The sequence below is a fragment of the Bombina bombina genome, chromosome 5 (assembly GCF_027579735.1).
Source record: "Bombina bombina isolate aBomBom1 chromosome 5, aBomBom1.pri, whole genome shotgun sequence".
NCBI lineage: Eukaryota > Metazoa > Chordata > Amphibia > Anura > Bombinatoridae > Bombina > Bombina bombina.
In genome coordinates this window covers 342761143-342779287 of record NC_069503.1, presented here as the reverse complement: position 1 = coordinate 342779287, position 18145 = coordinate 342761143, and the positions used below count along the sequence as shown (strand labels likewise).

Sequence of the window (18145 nt, the reverse complement as noted above, 5' to 3'; positions counted from 1 at the left end):
CAGCTGGAAGCGAGCAGGATCGCTTCCAGCTGCTTTCCACACCGAGGACGTGCAGGGTACGTTCTCAGGCATTAACTGCCTTTTTTCTGAGGACGTACCCTGCACGTCCTCGGTCATTAAGGGGTTAAAATTGTATGTTCTATCCAAATCATAGAAGTAAAATGTTGGGGTTTCCTGTCCCTTTAACAGTGGCCAATAACTGTTGCTACTTATATCACAGTGTAACATTTGTGATGAAGGGATACGTTTTCATGAACTGTTACATTGTGAAATAAAGTAGCAAGGTCAGCAAGAGCCCAGTCTTTAGTACTTGCATACAGATATACAGACAAATGCACACACTAACATTGTTAAATTGAAAACTTCTAGTTACTAAATGTATAGGCTAGCACCAAGATGATAAACTTGTCAAACCTTTGTGTAAGGCTTTTATCTCTAATAATTGACATATAATAAAATAAATGTACTAAAAACTTTTTTTTTTTAATTCAGATTCTCTTTATGCACAAGTCATTTAAGTAAAGAAAAAAAAGTATTATATCTTACCTGAAATGCAATTTGGGAGAGAAAGGTAAGCTTATCCTTTTCAAAAAGTCCCTGACTGGTGTAGAGGAATGCAGAGTATGTGATACATTCTGTCAGGATGGCAACTCTTTCACTGACGTCTTCGAAATGCTCTGCACGGTTTATGGCTTTATGGAAAACCATATTGAAGGCCTAGGAATTTAACAGTTCAAGGTTACAGATATCCATAGAAATAATGTATTAGTCCAGTACAATACAGTCCATTGTCTGTTTCAGGGGTAATCAACAGGCGGAACATACTCTAAATATTCTAAGGAAGCTGCAACTCTCAGCATGTGTCCTAAGTAGCAGGTCACTGTATAGTTAATATTAAATGCACAGGCAGAAAGGGCATATAGAAACATAGATATTGACGGCAGATAAGAGCCATAGGCCCAGCAAGTCTGCCCGATATTACCTAACAGTATAAACTTATCTAGTTTGTAGGATAGCCTTATGCTTGTCCCATGCATTTTTAAAGTCCCTCACAGTGTTTGTCGCTACTACCTCTTGAGGAAGTTTATTCCATAAATCAATCACCCATTCTGTAAAGAAGTGCTTCCTCAAAATACTCCTGAATCTATTACCCTTTAGCTTGAGATCATGCTGTGCACACTAACACCAATGATAAGTGCCGTATTTTACACACTCTGCCACCAATGCCTACATCTCCTGCAGCACATTAGCATGTTAGTAGTTTTGCTTATTATTAAAGTGCTACACTACACAAACAAAGGCTGATGTTCTGCAGGTGACGTAGAGGTTGTTGGCAGTGTATACTAAACAATAGATGATTAACAAAACATACCAACGTTCCATAGGTATGAGATACATTTTTTTAGAACATGTTTTAAAAGAAGATTTATTATCCCTGATGGATTTAGCTTTTGGCTGAATATACTTTATAAGTATAAACCAACCAGCAGCATTTAGATGTTTGAAGAACTATACTGATTGTTCATATTAAAAAATATTATGAAATAAATGTTAAAAATAATTATTATAGAAGTTTTTATTACCCACTATCAAATCTGGTAATAAGGAACTATGATGAAAAAACAGTTTTTGTATTAATATTTATACAATTATAATTACCTTCATCAACAGATAACATGAAAAGTTAATGTGTCATAACAGATTTATACTTTTTTATTCTTATGCTATATTTGAAGTAGGAAAATGGAAGCTCACCTTTAATGAGAACTGATAAATGGGGTTGATTTTACGGAGATCACTCATAACAAAATAAAGGAGAGATGCTCTTGCTGCTACAGGTCTGTAATGCTCTCTGGCTTCATTTATTTTCATTTCCGTTTCTTTTGCTTCAACCACCTAGTCCATCACAAAGAGATATTTTTATATAATCAATCTACATCATTTCTAAAATATGAAAACTGCTTCATGGGACAAATAAACCGGCATTTTAGACTCTAGTAAACAATAGAAATGGAGTACTGTGCCAGTTTTCAGTAGCAAAGTATTTAGTTAATTTCTAGTATAAAAATAATATGTTTCATTTCATTAGAACCTTTTTTTCTATATATTTTTTAAAACAACTTTTTTTTATTGCGTACTTAACTGCTATACACTTAGTCAGCGTTACACTCCTGGAGTATACCCATTCTTCTACAGATGAGGATATGGCTAGTGAATGGAGCATACTCAAGTATGACTAATTTTCATTTGCTCACCAGCTCTATCCTAATCTGAAGAGGATAGAAGCACAATTCTGGCAATTCATTTGCAGGGGTTAAATACATACTAAAATACATTTTTATACTGGAATTTCCCTATAATTGGTATTTTTAAAGAGTCTGGTATTGATATACTTGTATTGCTATGAAAATATGTTGAGAAATAGTAAAGAAAAATAGAAAGAACCCAGGTCTTTTGCTGGACTCTCTTGCAATCTCTTACTATTTTGCTGGTATCTTGTTATGTATACTTATATACCTCTTTACGGCTGCCACAAGATATATATTTAGGAGGCTTACCTCTCTAGACCGCTTAGATCCCGACTCTGAACCTGTCCAGCAAAGTTCACCTCTATACAAGAGGCGCTGAGTGCAGCTGGGTGTAGCAAGTCTGAGAGGCGTTCCTGCTATATATATGCCGTATTTGTACTTACATGCAATGCTGTATTATTCTTTCTGCCAATCTTACATGCTAGCAGTTCGCTATTTATGTGTTTGTACATACACCTTCCTACGGCTGCCTTAAGATACATATTTAGGAGGTTCACCTCCCTAGACTGCTTGGATCCCGATCTGAAACCTGCCCAGGAAAGTTTACCTCTTTACAGGAGGCGCTGAGTGCAGCTGGGTGTAGCAAGTCTGGGAGTTTTTCCTGCTACATATACGCCATATGTGTACTCATAAGCAATGCTGCATTGCCTTATCTGCTAATCTTATATGCTAGCAGCTAATCATTGCATCACCTCATGTTCACGTTCTATCCCTGACAGGTCAGGTTTCTATCTTTATATTTTTTGTAGCTGTATTTTTACTGTTTGCACGTTTTTTTCACCACTATAGCTTTATATAAATTATTGGTGATATCCTATATTGTGCTTGGGTATCTTTGATAAAAAGGGTCTGCTGTTTCCCACGATAAAATCAGTTTTGCATCCTCCATATTTGTGAGCTTCATTTTTTTCAAAAGAGTGCTGAATTCCCTGTCTTTTTATCCTGAATTACATTTCAGGTTGTTCTGTTCTAACCTAATCCATTTCCTAAAAATACAGATCTGGAGAGTGCCGCAAACTGCTACCCAGAATGCTTGACAACTGAATGTCACTAAATTTACAGAGATTTCTTATAAGAGCTTAAGAGGTGGCTAATAATCCTATTATTCTATAGTCCTTACTGTACCCACCTCAAGGGGTTAAAATAAGAGCATGGATAAGATGGTGAAAAGTAACTATGTTATTGTAGTGATGCCCAGCAGTTGAGTGTTCTTTTAACATTCTTATTGCCTGAATAAATATGAAGTAAAAGCTGTTTGAGTGTAAACTCTGTTTTGTTGAACTTCTTGATACCAATAAAGAGCACTCTGTACTGTAATCTGGAGACTCGCTCCTTATCTGTTATGCTATATGCTAGAAGTGTAGTTTGGGAACCCCCACTATTGGAGCTCTATATACACAGAAGTTTACATAAAGTGCTGGCAGGCGCTAAACAACAGGGGAGGAAAAGCTGGAATGGAAGTTTTTACTAACTAAGGAAAAGAGGTAGATGGTGCTACAAATGCTGAGAAACTGATGAGAGCTATGTATAAAAAACACCAGGAAAGCAGATACATAGCAGTGCAAAGTGAGCACTCACAAATATACTTTTCTCTTGTTCTTTCTTATTTTATATATGTGTGTGAACACACAATTATATACCCCCTCTCCTCGCTGTATCAAATGCACTAAAGAGCTGCACCACACTATCAAAACTAGACACGTTTTACATATATAACTTGATTGCAGGTATTGCATTAACTCAGGATAAATTTAAACATAACAGTATCAGTCCAGTATCAGTTGTGTACTTACGACTAATGCTTTACTGAATTGCAGATACTTCCTACTAATGCTTAATGAGGTTAATAAGGAAGAATTAGAGACATGAAACCCCAAAAAATGATTTCATGATTTAGGTAGAACATACAATTTTGAACAACTTTCCAGTTTACTTCTATTATCAAATTTGTTTCATTGTCTTGGTATCATTAGTTGAAGGAGCAGCAATGCACTACTGGTTTCTAACTGAGCCAATTACAATCAGTATATATATGCAGCCACCAATCAGCAGGTAGAACCTAGGTTCTTTGCTGCTCCTGAACTTACCTAAATTCAGCAAAGGATAACAAATTAAATAATAGAAGTAAATTAAGTTGTTTAAAATAATATGCTCTGTCTAAACCATGAATGTCTTATTATAACTATAACATTAACAGGAGGTACCTAGCAACCATCTAGCAATAGCAACAGGTCAGCATTAATAGGAAGTACATGTGAGCTAATAATCATTAGCAGAAATATGCTCTGTCTAAACCATGAATGTCTTATTATAACTATAACATTAACAGGAGGTACCTAGCAACCATCTAGCAATAGCAACAGGTCAGCATTAATAGGAAGTACATGTGAGCCAATAATCATTAGCAGAAATATGCTCTGTCTAAACCATGAATGTCTTATTATAACTATAACATTAACAGGAGGTACCTAGCAACCATCTAGCAATAGCAACAGGTCAGCATTAATAGGAAGTACATGTGAGCCAATGATCATTAGCAGAAATATGCTCTGTCTAAACCATGAATGTCTTATTATAACTATAACATTAACAGGAGGTACCTAGCAACCATCTAGCAATAGCAACAGGTCAGCATTAATAGGAAGTACATGTGAGCTAATAATCATTAGCAGAAATATGCTCTGTCTAAACCATGAATGTCTTATTATAACTATAACATTAACAGGAGGTACCTAGCAACCATCTAGCAATAGCAACAGGTCAGCATTAATAGGAAGTACATGTGAGCTAATAATCATTAGCAGAAATATGCTCTGTCTAAACCATGAATGTCTTATTATAACTATAACATTAACAGGAGGTACCTAGCAACCATCTAGCAATAGCAACAGGTCAGCATTAATAGGAAGTACATGTGAGCCAATAATCATTAGCAGAAATATGCTCTGTCTAAACCATGAATGTCTTATTATAACTATAACATTAACAGGAGGTACCTAGCAACCATCTAGCAATAGCAACAGGTCAGCCATGAGCATTAATAGGAAGTACATGTGAGCTAATAATCATTAGCAGAAATATGCTCTGTCTAAACCATGAATGTCTTATTATAACTATAACATTAACAGGAGGTACCTAGCAACCATCTAGCAATAGCAACAGGTCAGCATTAATAGGAAGTACATGTGAGCCAATAATCATTAGCAGAAATATGCTCTGTCTAAACCATGAATGTCTTATTATAACTATAACATTAACAGGAGGTACCTAGCAACCATCTAGCAATAGCAACAGGTCAGCATTAATAGGAAGTACATGTGAGCCAATGATCATTAGCAGAAATATGCTCTGTCTAAACCATGAATGTCTTATTATAACTATAACATTAACAGGAGGTACCTAGCAACCATCTAGCAATAGCAACAGGTCAGCATTAATAGGAAGTACATGTGAGCTAATAATCATTAGCAGAAATATGCTCTGTCTAAACCATGAATGTCTTATTATAACTATAACATTAACAGGAGGTACCTAGCAACCATCTAGCAATAGCAACAGGTCAGCATTAATAGGAAGTACATGTGAGCTAATAATCATTAGCAGAAATATGCTCTGTCTAAACCATGAATGTCTTATTATAACTATAACATTAACAGGAGGTACCTAGCAACCATCTAGCAATAGCAACAGGTCAGCATTAATAGGAAGTACATGTGAGCCAATAATCATTAGCAGAAATATGCTCTGTCTAAACCATGAATGTCTTATTATAACTAAAACATTAACAGGAGGTACCTAGCAACCATCTAGCAATAGCAACAGGTCAGCATTAATAGGAAGTACATGTGAGCTAATAATCATTAGCAGAAATATGCTCTGTCTAAACCATGAATGTCTTATTATAACTAAAACATTAACAGGAGGTACCTAGCAACCATCTAGCAATAGCAACAGGTCAGCATTAATAGGAAGTACATGTGAGCTAATAATCATTAGCAGAAATATGCTCTGTCTAAACCATGAATGTCTTATTATAACTAAAACATTAACAGGAGGTACCTAGCAACCATCTAGCAATAGCAACAGGTCAGCATTAATAGGAAGTACATGTGAGCTAATAATCATTAGCAGAAATATGCTCTGTCTAAACCATGAATGTCTTATTATAACTAAAACATTAACAGGAGGTACCTAGCAACCATCTAGCAATAGCAACAGGTCAGCATTAATAGGAAGTACATGTGAGCCAATGATCATTAGCAGAAAGTCTACAACTCATACATCTTCAACTACTCACTCACCGATATCATGACTAAAGGCAAATTACAACAACTTTAAAATATAGTTGTTCAAAGGTAATGTCTTAAATGATTTACCTTCCTCTCTATCTCTGCAGCTGTAGACTTGGTGGTCTCAAGCCTCTCTACCAGCTCCATGTCTCCCAAGAAATTCCCTTCTGCTGCTGAGAGTCGGATCAAGAGCTCATCTTCCAGATGCTTCAGTTCAATCTTAAAGTCATTTTGCTGCTTGGTTATTGATGACTAAGAGAACCAAAACATGAAAAATAGTTTACACTGATGAGAAACACATATTAGTGGTAAATTCTAAAACCAAATGTATTGTGCTTCATAGATGTTGAAAAGGCCAAGCAGTTGAGGAATCCTTTATTTGTAACTTTGTGCTACAACAGAAAACAGTGTGAGTTGTTAGTAAAAAGTATTGCCACCAGCAGTGGTTCTAGGGGTTACTGGGGATGCTTTGTGTTTTAACTAATTACTTTAGAACTTCAAAACCTGAAAGGTTGCTCTTTATTTGCAATGGGGAATCTGTTACATGCCCACTGCTCTAATCAAAACAAGAAAGAGATAGGTAAAGGAGTAGTTAGGGGAATTAAAAAGTAAATAAAGGAATAAATGGGTAGTAAAAAATTAAATACCCCATGTATACCCCCATTCACTATTGATAATTAGCTTTATGATCAACTGTTCACAGTTTAGACCAGGGGTCGAAAAGTACTGGCCCATGGGCCATTTCAGGCTAACTACATGCAGCCTGAAAGACTGACCAGGGAAATTGCCTGGTGAGCCCCAGTATCTGGGCCTAGTCAGAGCCTGCGCTACAGTAAGGCCTTAGGGTGCACCAGCAGTTTCCTTTTTATTCAATATATTCCTGAACCAGCAATATATCAAATAAAAAGTATTACCTGGTGGTCCAACGAGGGGTTAAAACTGTTAATAATTAATCCCTGGTGGAGGAGCAGTGTGCTCTGCATCTCTGTTCGATGCAGCCCATGTAACTGATCCCTCTCTGTGCCGGCACTCAGCGTGAGTCAGAACACAGCCTATGCTCTGACTCTCATTATTGAGCGCCGTTGGGTAGGAGAGATTAGTATGTTCTGCACCAGCCAGAGGTACAGACCAATCGCTCCCCCATCGGACTACCAGGAATTCATTTTTAACGGTTTTAACCGCTCATTCGACCACCAGGGATTTAGCCCCCTCCATGCAAAAAAGGTAAGCAGGAGAAGGGGCAAACTTTAAAAAAAAAAATTAATTAAATAAAATTAATATACTTTTTTTTATTTATATACATATATATATATTTCTTTTTAATTATCTTCTTAGCAGGCTTGTACAAAGTGCTGTAAAGAGGTGAAAACAGCAAATTATATTTGTCAGGGGACAATCTTCTCTGACCCTGTAATACGTCAGAATCTCAGTTTTTAAATCTAAAAGAAAAGTTGATGCTGAGCAGATAAAATTTCAAGAGATTATTTTTTGTTGAGTTTAATAAAACGACTACTTGCCTGATTTGCAATGAAAGAGTTGCTGTTCTTAAAGATTATTATTACCTTAAGCGACATTATACTACTAAACATGCTGATCAGTAGGCAAAGTATGAGGCAGAAGAAAGGGAGAGGCAAATTGCCCAACTTCAGAAAGGCCTGTACAGCAAAAACTCTTCAAGCTCGCAAAAAAGGAATGTGATGCAGCAGTTGAGTTTTTGAAGTTTTAAATTTTGCAAGTGGCCCCCATTACAGATAAAAACTTGTCCTGTGGCACCAAGGTAATTTGAGATTGAGACCCCTGCTTTAGACTATTACTGATTAACATCCAAAACAAGATCCCTTACATTGACCTTCTGTGAATTATGGGAAAAAGCTATTTTTGGAGGCCTGTGATGTCCTCACTATACTCATATTATTGTTAGCCATTCCTCCATTATATCGGGGAAAGATTTAAAGGGACATTAAACTCAAATTTTAATACTTCATAAAGGGCTAGATTACAAGTGGAGTGCAATTGATAGTGCAAGTAACATTATCTTTTTGCACAACCTTGTGCATGAAATAACACAATCTAGTATTACAAGTGTATGGTTAAATATTTTAACTAAAGCATCTTAATGAGGCCCTATATTTTTAATGGATAGCACAGAGAGTGCATATTAGCTTGCTCACTGCACTCATATTACAAGAGGTGAGTAAAAGTGACATGAACCCCAACATTCTTCTTTTAAGATTCAGATAGAGTACGTGATTGTAAACAACTTTCCAATTTAATTCTATTATCCAATTTGTCTTCATTTTCTTGGTATTGTTAATTGAAGGAGCAACCATGAATTACTGTGAACTAGCTGAACATGGCTGGTGAAACAATGAAAATAGGCAGTTGTGTGCAACCACCAATAAGCTGCTTGCTCCCAAGTGATGCATTGCTGCTCCTGAGCCTACCTTGGTATCCTTTTCAACTAAGGATACAAAGAGAATGAAGCAAATGAGATAATATAAGTAGAAAAGATGAGAATATGTTCTCATCTTTTCTGATCTTATGTTTAACTTATTGTGAGGGATACTTAAGTTGTTTAGGAGTTTGGTGGCACACTCAGCGCACACTAATACATGCTATATTTGAGATAATATAAGTACATAGAAAACATGTTTAAAATCATATGCTCTGTCTGAATTATGAAAGAAAATATGTGGGTTTCATGTCCTTTTAATTATTGTGCTTCGGTGCAATCTGAAATATTGCTGTAAAATTTAGATATTTTAAAGACTTGAAGTAAACCATTATTATTAATAGTATAGCCCAGAACTACATAAAGAACTCTAGTACATGCGCAGTCAGCTTAGAGCTCAAGGTATATCCAACATACCCTCATAAAAGTCTTGTATGTGAGAGATTTACCACTCACCGCACTGTCTGACATGCAGATGTTAGTAAACCCTAGACTATCGCTCAAGCAATAAAAAAAGGTGGGAGTGCATTTGGTGGAATTAAGAAGTGTGACCTTCCTACATGTTCCACAGTGAGTGCTTAATATTCAATCAAGTCCATTAATATATGTACCTAACTGGCCACAGCAAATTAAATAAGATAATCAACACTCAATAAGCTTTTCAATTACTTTATCTCTATACTACTACGCAAAGCAAAGTTTGATAACAAAATGAGTTAAATTATTTTAAATAATTTACTTTATATGCAGATCTTTCCAATTAAAAGGGTACTAAACCCAATTTATTAATTTTGTGATTCAGAAAGAGCATGCAATTTTAAGCAACTTTCTAATTTACTCCTATTATCAATTTTTCTTCGTTCTCTTGCATTATTGAAAAAACAGAAATATATGGTTAGGATGCACCTGGGTAGCACTTGCTGATTGGTGGCTACGTTTAGCCACCTATCAGCAAGCGCTACCCAGGTGTTGAACCAAAAATGGGCCGGCTCTTAAGCGTACATTCCTGCTTTTTCAAATAAAGATAGCAAGAGAACGAAGAAAAATTGATAAGAGGAGTAAATTAGAAAGTTGCTTAAAATTGCATGCTCTATCTGAATCATGAAAGAAAAAAAAATTGGGTTTAGTGTCCCTTTAAATTTTTAGTTTCAGATTCCCTTTGAAATGTTCCTAGAATCTGTAGGAGTGTCACTTTTTAAAATAATAATTATTTTAAGGCAGACCCCACATTTAATGGTAAGATTGTGGTGTGATAGTGGTTTGAACGTTCAGAATAAACTATTTCCACACAATAGAACATGGGCTTTTTAAAAGTCAGGTAAAAAAAACCTTCTCACGCTTACTCACATACACCAAAATATTGCTATTAGTCCTCTGTTTAAAGCTAAACACACCCACCATTTACTTTATAAATTGGTCAAAACATTGTTAGTAAAATGGTTTTAGGAATAACTTCTAGATGCATTGGTTCATGAACTGCTTATACCTTAAGGCTCTCCAGGTCAGGTCTCTCAATACTGACAACATCAGCAAGCAGTTGGTCTTCTAGCCCATCTGTAGTAACTGTGAAATTAATAAGAGTGCTCTGAGCCTGCAACTCAGGTTTGTAATGTGGATTTGCCAGCTTTGTATGAAGTATAAGGCGGAAATTTGTGCTGTATTCACACTCTTTGTCCCCAATCTTGATATACCTGCATTAATTTAAACAGAACTGGTGAATGGATATAAAACTGAGGACAAATATGTAGAAAAAACATCATACTTATAACTGGGGCATACAACTTTTTCAAACAAGGGGACACATTTTAAGATATTCTTTTACTCAAATGGCCAAGGAAGAAATGTGAGAAATTGCAATAATATATATAAAATATATTTCTACAAATAAACTTAGCTTGCTAAATGTCACAATCTAGAGTTCAACATAGATCCAGAATTAAATATATTGGATCCATAAAGAGATATTAGGAACAAGTTTGTGCAGAGAAGAGGATTACTTTGCGAGTTACAAACAGGAAGAGGTTGATGAGTACTGTGGTATGGGGAAGTGGTGACCAGACAAAAACACAACAATTCTGTTTTGGGCCTTAGGTTGGACAATCTATATGAGACTTAAGACCGAGAGAGTAATTTCCTGATTTTTGTAACATTTTACTATTATCCAGTGTTTAGTAATTGTATATTTGGTTTATCTTGTCCAATTAATATAACTTAGTGGGTGTTTTATAATTAGGAACTTATTCTCTCTCACTTGATATTAATTTATCATTTCTCTATAAATGATGCATGCCAATATATGATATTCATCTGAGTGTACGCAATGCACACTTTATATACACAATTGTTGTATATTTATAATTTGTAATTTATAATTTGCCCAAGCGACCACAAAATAGATTTTTCCATGGTAGGAGTTAAGGGGTTTATATTGAGCATTATTTTGTAACTTTACTTTTGGCTGAGGAAGGGGATCCACCCACACACTATACACTATCTTAAGGCATGTTATTGAAATATATTAATACAAATTATTAAACATGGGGGCGGAGCTATCAGCCGAGGCAAGCAGTCGCATCTACTCTGAGCTCCAGCTATAGCCAAGACATAAAGCATCTAAAAAAGCCATACTACTCTCTTTAAAAAGATACTCCTTCTAACCACGGACATTGTGGGGGTCGGGGGAACTCTTAACTTTTCTCTTGTGGGTCAAATATCGCCCGAGATTACCACATAGCAACGCCGTTCAGTGAGGCCTATGCGGCACTCCTAGACCCGATCCTGCAGAAAATCATACGGGCAATATCTGGACACTATCCAAATACCTATATGCATATCGTGGTTGATACCGGATTTTATGGCAGAGACCTGCAGTTAAAGGTGTTAGAGGCCTAAAACTCACATGCTACTGATCGCTACTGCCCTTTATCTACGTGATCAAACCAGATTGAGATACTAAAATGGAGGATTCTCACATCACAGTATGCCTGACAAACGCTCAGGAGTTCATTATCTCCCTGTTGAAGGATCTAGGCACTCGTTTGGATCATCAGGCGCTTTATAAGGCTACACTGCGGACAGCGGTCAGCTTACCCTCTGTTGTTACACGCCCTGAAAGTTTGTCCTCTAGCAGCAAAATCACACTACACACCTGGAGTGATGTTGTAGGGTCCCGACACCACTTGCCAGCCCTGTTGAGCATGCTGCGGGTCAAGAAGAGTCAGCAGAGTAAGAATGAGTGCAACAAGGTTCCGAGGCAGAGGCAAGGGTCAGTTGAAGCTTTTCATTCCACATGTGCTGCAGACACTCTGGCAGTAACAGAGAAGCCGCAGAAGCCTGTAAGGATATATGTGTCTGCGAGCACAGCGGGATCACTCTGGCCTAGATTTAGAGCTGGGCGGTAGCCGTCAAAACCAGCGTTAGAGGCTCCTAACGCTGGTTTTGGGCTACCGCTGGTATTTGGAGTCAGTCAGGAAAGGGTCTAACGCTCACTTTCCAGCCGCGACTTTTCCATACCGCAGATCCCCTTACGTCAATTGCGTATCCTATCTTTTCAATGGGATCTTTCTAACACCGGTATTTAGAGTCGTGGCTGAAGTGAGCGTTAGAAATCTAACGACAAAACTCCAGCCGCAGAAAAAAGTCAGTAGTTAAGAGCTTTCTGGGCTAACGCCGGTTTATAAAGCTCTTAACTGCTGTGCTCTAAAGTACACTAACACCCATAAACTACCTATGTACCCCTAAACCGAGGTCCCCCCACATCGCCGCCACTATATTTTAATTTTTTAACCCCTAATCTTCCGCTCCGTACACTGCTGCCAACTACGTTATCCCTATGTACCCCTAATCTGCTGCCCCTAACACCGCCGACCCCTATATTATATTTATTAACCACTAATCTGCCGCCCCTGCTATTGCTGACCCCTGCATATTATTATTAACCCCTAATCTGCCGCTCCGTACACCACCGCCACCTACATTATAGCTATGTACCCCTAATCTGCTGCCCCTAACACCGCCGACCCCTATATTATATTTATTAACCCTTAATCTGCCCCCCACAACGTCGCCTCCACCTGCCTACACTTATTAACCCCTAATCTGCCGAGCGGACCGCACCGCTACTATAATAAAGTTATTAACCCCTAATCCGCCTCACTCCCGCCTCAATAACCCTATAATAAATAGTATTAACCCCTAATCTGCCCTCCCTAACATCGCCGACACCTAACTTCAATTATTAACCCCTAATCTGCCGACCGAATCTCGCTGCTACTGTAATAAATGGATTAACCCCTAAAGCTAAGTCTAACCCTAACACCCCCATAAATTAAATATAATTTAAATCTAACGAAATAAATTAACTCTTATTAAATAAATTATTCCTATTTAAAGCTAAATACTTACCTGTAAAATAAACCCTAATATAGCTACAATATAAATTATAATTATATTATAGCTATTTTAGGATTTATATTTATTTTACAGGTAACTTTGTATTTATTTTAACCAGGTACAATAGCTATTAAATAGTTAAGAACTATTTAATAGCTAAAATAGTTAAAATAATTACAAAATTACCTGTAAAATAAATCCTAACCTAAGTTACAATTAAACCTAACACTACACTATCAATAAATAAATAAAATAAAATACCTCCAATTACCTACAATTAAACCTAACACTACACTATCAATACATTAATTAAATACAATACCTACAAATAACTACAATTAAATAAACTAACTAAAGTACAAAAAATAAAAAAGAACTAAGTTACAAAAAATAAAAAAATATTTACAAACATTAGAAAAATATTACAACAATTTTAAACTAATTACACCTACTCTAAGCCCCCTAATAAAATAACAAAGCCCCCCAAAATAAAAAAATGCCCTACCCTATTCTAAATTAAAAAAGTTCAAAGCTCTTTTACCTTACCAGCCCTTAAAAGGACCTTTTGTGGGGCATGCCCCAAAGAATACAGCTCTTTTGCCTGTAAAAAAAAACATACAATACCTCCCCCCCAACATTACAACCCACCACCCACATACCCCTAATCTAACCCAAACCCCCCTTAAATAAACCTAACACTAAGCCCCTGAAGATCTTCCTACCTTATCTTCACCTCGCCGGGTATCACCGATCGGTCCTGGCTCCGAAATCTTCATCCAACCCAAGCGGGGGCTGGCGATCCATAATCCTGCGGCTGAAGAGGTCCAGAAGAGGCTCCAAAGTCTTCATCCTATCCGGGAAGAAGAGGCGATCCAGACCGGCAACCATCTTGATCCAAGCGGCATCTTCTATCTTCATCCGATGAGGAACGGCTCCATCGTGAAGACCTCCAGCGCGGATCAATCTTCTTCCTCCGATCGGAACAGCCAATAGAATGCGAGCTCAATCTGATTGACTGATCAGATCAGCCAATCGGATTGAACTTGATTCTGATTGCCTGATTCCATTAGCCAATCAGAATTTTCCTACCTTAATTCCGATTGGCTGATAGAATCCTATCAGCCAATCGGAATTCGAGGGACGCCATCTTGGATGACGTCCCTTAAAGGAACCATCATTCTTCAGTTGGACGTCGGAGGAAGAAGATTGATCCGCGCTGGAGGTCTTCACGATGGAGCCGTTCCTCATCGGATGAAGATAGAAGATGCCGCTTGGATCAAGATGGTTGCCGGTCTGGATCGCCTCTTCTTCCCGGATAGGATGAAGACTTTGGAGCCTCTTCTGGACCTCTTCAGCCGCAGGATTATGGATCGCAAGGCCCCACTTGGGTTGGATGAAGATTTCGGAGCCAGGACCGATCGGTGATACCCGGCGAGGTGAAGATAAGGTAGGAAGATCTTCAGGGGCTTAGTGTTAGGTTTATTTAAGGGGGGTTTGGGTTAGATTAGGGGTATGTGGGTGGTGGGTTGTAATGTTGGGGGGGAGGTATTGTATGTTTTTTTTTACAGGCAAAAGAGCTGAATTCTTTGGGGCATGCCCCACAAAAGGTCCTTTTAAGGGCTGGTAAGGTAAAAGAGCTTTGAACTTTTTTAATTTAGAATAGGGTAGGGCATTTTTTTATTTTGGGGGGCTTTGTTATTTTATTAGGGGGCTTAGAGTAGGTGTAATTAGTTTAAAATTGTTGTAATATTTTTCTGATGTTTGTAATTATTTTTTTATTTTTTGTAACTTAGTTCTTTTTTATTTTTTGTACTTTAGTTAGTTTATTTCATTGTATTTTTTTGTAGATATTGTATTTAATTAATTTATTGATAGTGTAGTGTTAGGTTTAATTGTAGGTAATTGTAGGTATTTTATTTAATTAATTTATTGATAGTGTAGTGTTAGGTTTAATTGTAACTTAGGTTAGGATTTATTTTACAGGTAATTTTGTAATTATTTTAACTATTTTAGCTATTAAATAGTTCTTAACTATTTAATAGCTATTGTACCTGGTTAAAATAAATACAAAGTTACCTGTAAAATAAATATAAATCCTAAAATAGCTATAATATAATTATAATTTATATTGTAGCTATATTAGGGTTTATTTTACAGGTAAGTATTTAGCTTTAAATAGGAATAATTTATTTAATAAGAGTTAATTTATTTCGTTAGATTTAAATTATATTTAACTTAGGGGGGTGTTAGTGTTAGGGTTAGACTTAGCTTTAGGGGTTAATCCATTTATTACAGTAGCGGCGAGATTCGGTCGGCAGATTAGGGGTTAATAATTGAAGTTAGGTGTCGGCGATGTTAGGGAGGGCAGATTAGGGGTTAATACTATTTATTATAGGGTTATTGAGGCGGGAGTGAGGCGGATTAGGGGTTAATAACTTTATTATAGTAGCGGTGCGGTCCGCTCTGCAGATTAGGGGTTAATAAGTGTAGGCAGGTGGAGGCGACGTTGAGGGGGGCAGATTAGGGGTTAATAAATATAATATAGGGGTCGGCGGTGTTAGGGGCAGCAGATTAGGGGCACATAGCTATAATGTAGGTGGCGGTGGTGTACGGAGCGGCAGATTAGGGGTTAATAATAATATGCAGGGGTCAGCGATAGCGGGGGCGGCAGAATAGGGGTTAATAAGTGTAAGGTTAGGGGTGTTTAGACTCGGGGTACATGTTAGAGTGTTAGGTGCAGACGTAGGAAGTGTTTCCCTATAGAAAACAATGGGGCTGCGTTAGGAGCTGAACGCGGCTTTTTTGAAGGTGTTAGTTTTTTTTTCAGCTCAAACTGCCCCATTGTTTTCTATGGGGATATCGTGCACGAGCACGTTTTTGAAGCTGGCCGCGTCCGTAAGCACCGCTGGTATCGAGAGTTGCAGTGGCGTTAAATTATGCTCTACGCTCCCTTTTGGAGCCTAACGCACTGAAAACCCAGCCATTCTGTGAACTCTAAATACCAGCGGTATTTAAAAGGTGCGTGGGAAAAAAAGCACGCGTAGCTAACGCACCCCTTTGGCCACAGAACTCTAAATCTAGGCGTCTGGAAGTCACTGCTGATTCACCGCATGCAAGTCTTTAACGCCTAGATTTACAGTTTTGCCGCCAAAGGGGTGCGTTAGCTACGCATGCTTTTTTCTGGCCGCACCTTTTAAATACCGCTGGTATTTATAGTTCACAGAATGGCTGGGTTTTCAGTGCGTTAGGCTCCAAAAAGGGAGCGTAGAGCATAATTTAACGCCACTGCAACTCTCGATACCAGCGGTGCTTATGGACGCGGCCAGCTTCAAAAACGTGCTAGTGCACGATTCCCCCATAGAAAACAATGGGGCTGTTTGAGCTGAAAAAAAACCTAACACCTGCAAAAAAGCCGCGTTCAGCTCCTAACGCAGCCCCATTGTTTTCTATGGGGAAACACTTCCTACGTCTGCACCTAACACCCTAACATGTACCCCGAGTCTACACACCCCTAACCTTACACTTATTAACCTCTAATCTGCCGCCCCCGCTATCGCTGACCCCTGCATATTTTTTTTAACCCCTAATCTGCCGCTCCGTAAACCGCCGCTACTTACATTATCCCTATGTACCCCTAATCTGCTGCCCCTAACACCGCCGACCCCTATATTATATTAATTAACCCCTAATCTGCCCCCCACAACTTCGCCTCCACCTGCCTACACTTATTAACCCCTAATCTGCCGACCGGACCGCGCCGCTATTATAATAAAGTTATTAACCCCTAATCCGCCTCACTCCCGCCTCAATAACCCTATAATAAATAGTATTAACCCCTAATCTGCCCTCCCTAACATCGCCGACACCTAACTTCAAACATTAACCCCTAATCTGCCGACTGGAACTCACCGCTATTCTAATAAATGTATTAACCCCTAAAGCTAATTCTAACCCTAACACCCCCCTAAGTTAAATATAATTTTTATCTAACTAAATAAATTAACTATTATTAAATAACTTATTCCTATTTAAAGCTAAATACTTACCTGTAAAATAAACCCTAATATAGCTACAATATAAATTATAATTATATTGTAGCTATTTTAGGATTAATATTTATTTTACAGGCAACTTTGTAATTATATTAACCAGGTACAATAGCTATTAAATAGTTAATAACTATTTAATAGTTACCTAGTTAAAATAATTACAAAATTACCTGTAAAATAAATCCTAACCTAAGTTACAATTAAACCTAACACTACACTATCAATAAATTATTTAAATACAATACCTACAAATAACTACAATTAAATAAACTAACTAAAGTGCAAAAAATAAAAAAGAACTAAGTTACAAAAAATAAAAAAATATTTACAAACATTAGAAAAATATTACAACAATTTTAAACTAATTACACCTACTCTAAGCCCCCTAATAAAATAACAAAGCCCCCCAAAATAAAAAAATGCCCTACCCTATTCTAAATTAAAAAAGTTCAAAGCTCTTTTACCTTAACAGCCCTGAACAGGGCCCTTTGCGGGGCATGCCCCAAAGAATTCAGCTCTTTTGCCTGTAAAAAAACACATACAATACCCCCCCAACATTACAACCCACCACCCACATACCCCTAATCTAACCCAAACCCCCCTTAAATAAACCTAACACTAAGCCCCTGAAGATCTTCCTACCTTATCTTCACC

At 37.5% G+C, this 18145-nt stretch overlaps 1 protein-coding gene across 1 annotated transcript in view; it reads right to left on the bottom strand.

The window, feature by feature from the left end:
- The window catches only part of DNAH11 (dynein axonemal heavy chain 11), an 851888-nt gene that overhangs the window by 82865 nt on the left and 750878 nt on the right, over window positions 1-18145 (bottom strand). Inside the window, 4 exon segments of the mRNA XM_053715724.1 lie at window positions 547-717; window positions 1756-1896; window positions 6686-6850; window positions 10537-10741. Coding sequence (XP_053571699.1) covers window positions 547-717; window positions 1756-1896; window positions 6686-6850; window positions 10537-10741 — 682 coding nt within the window.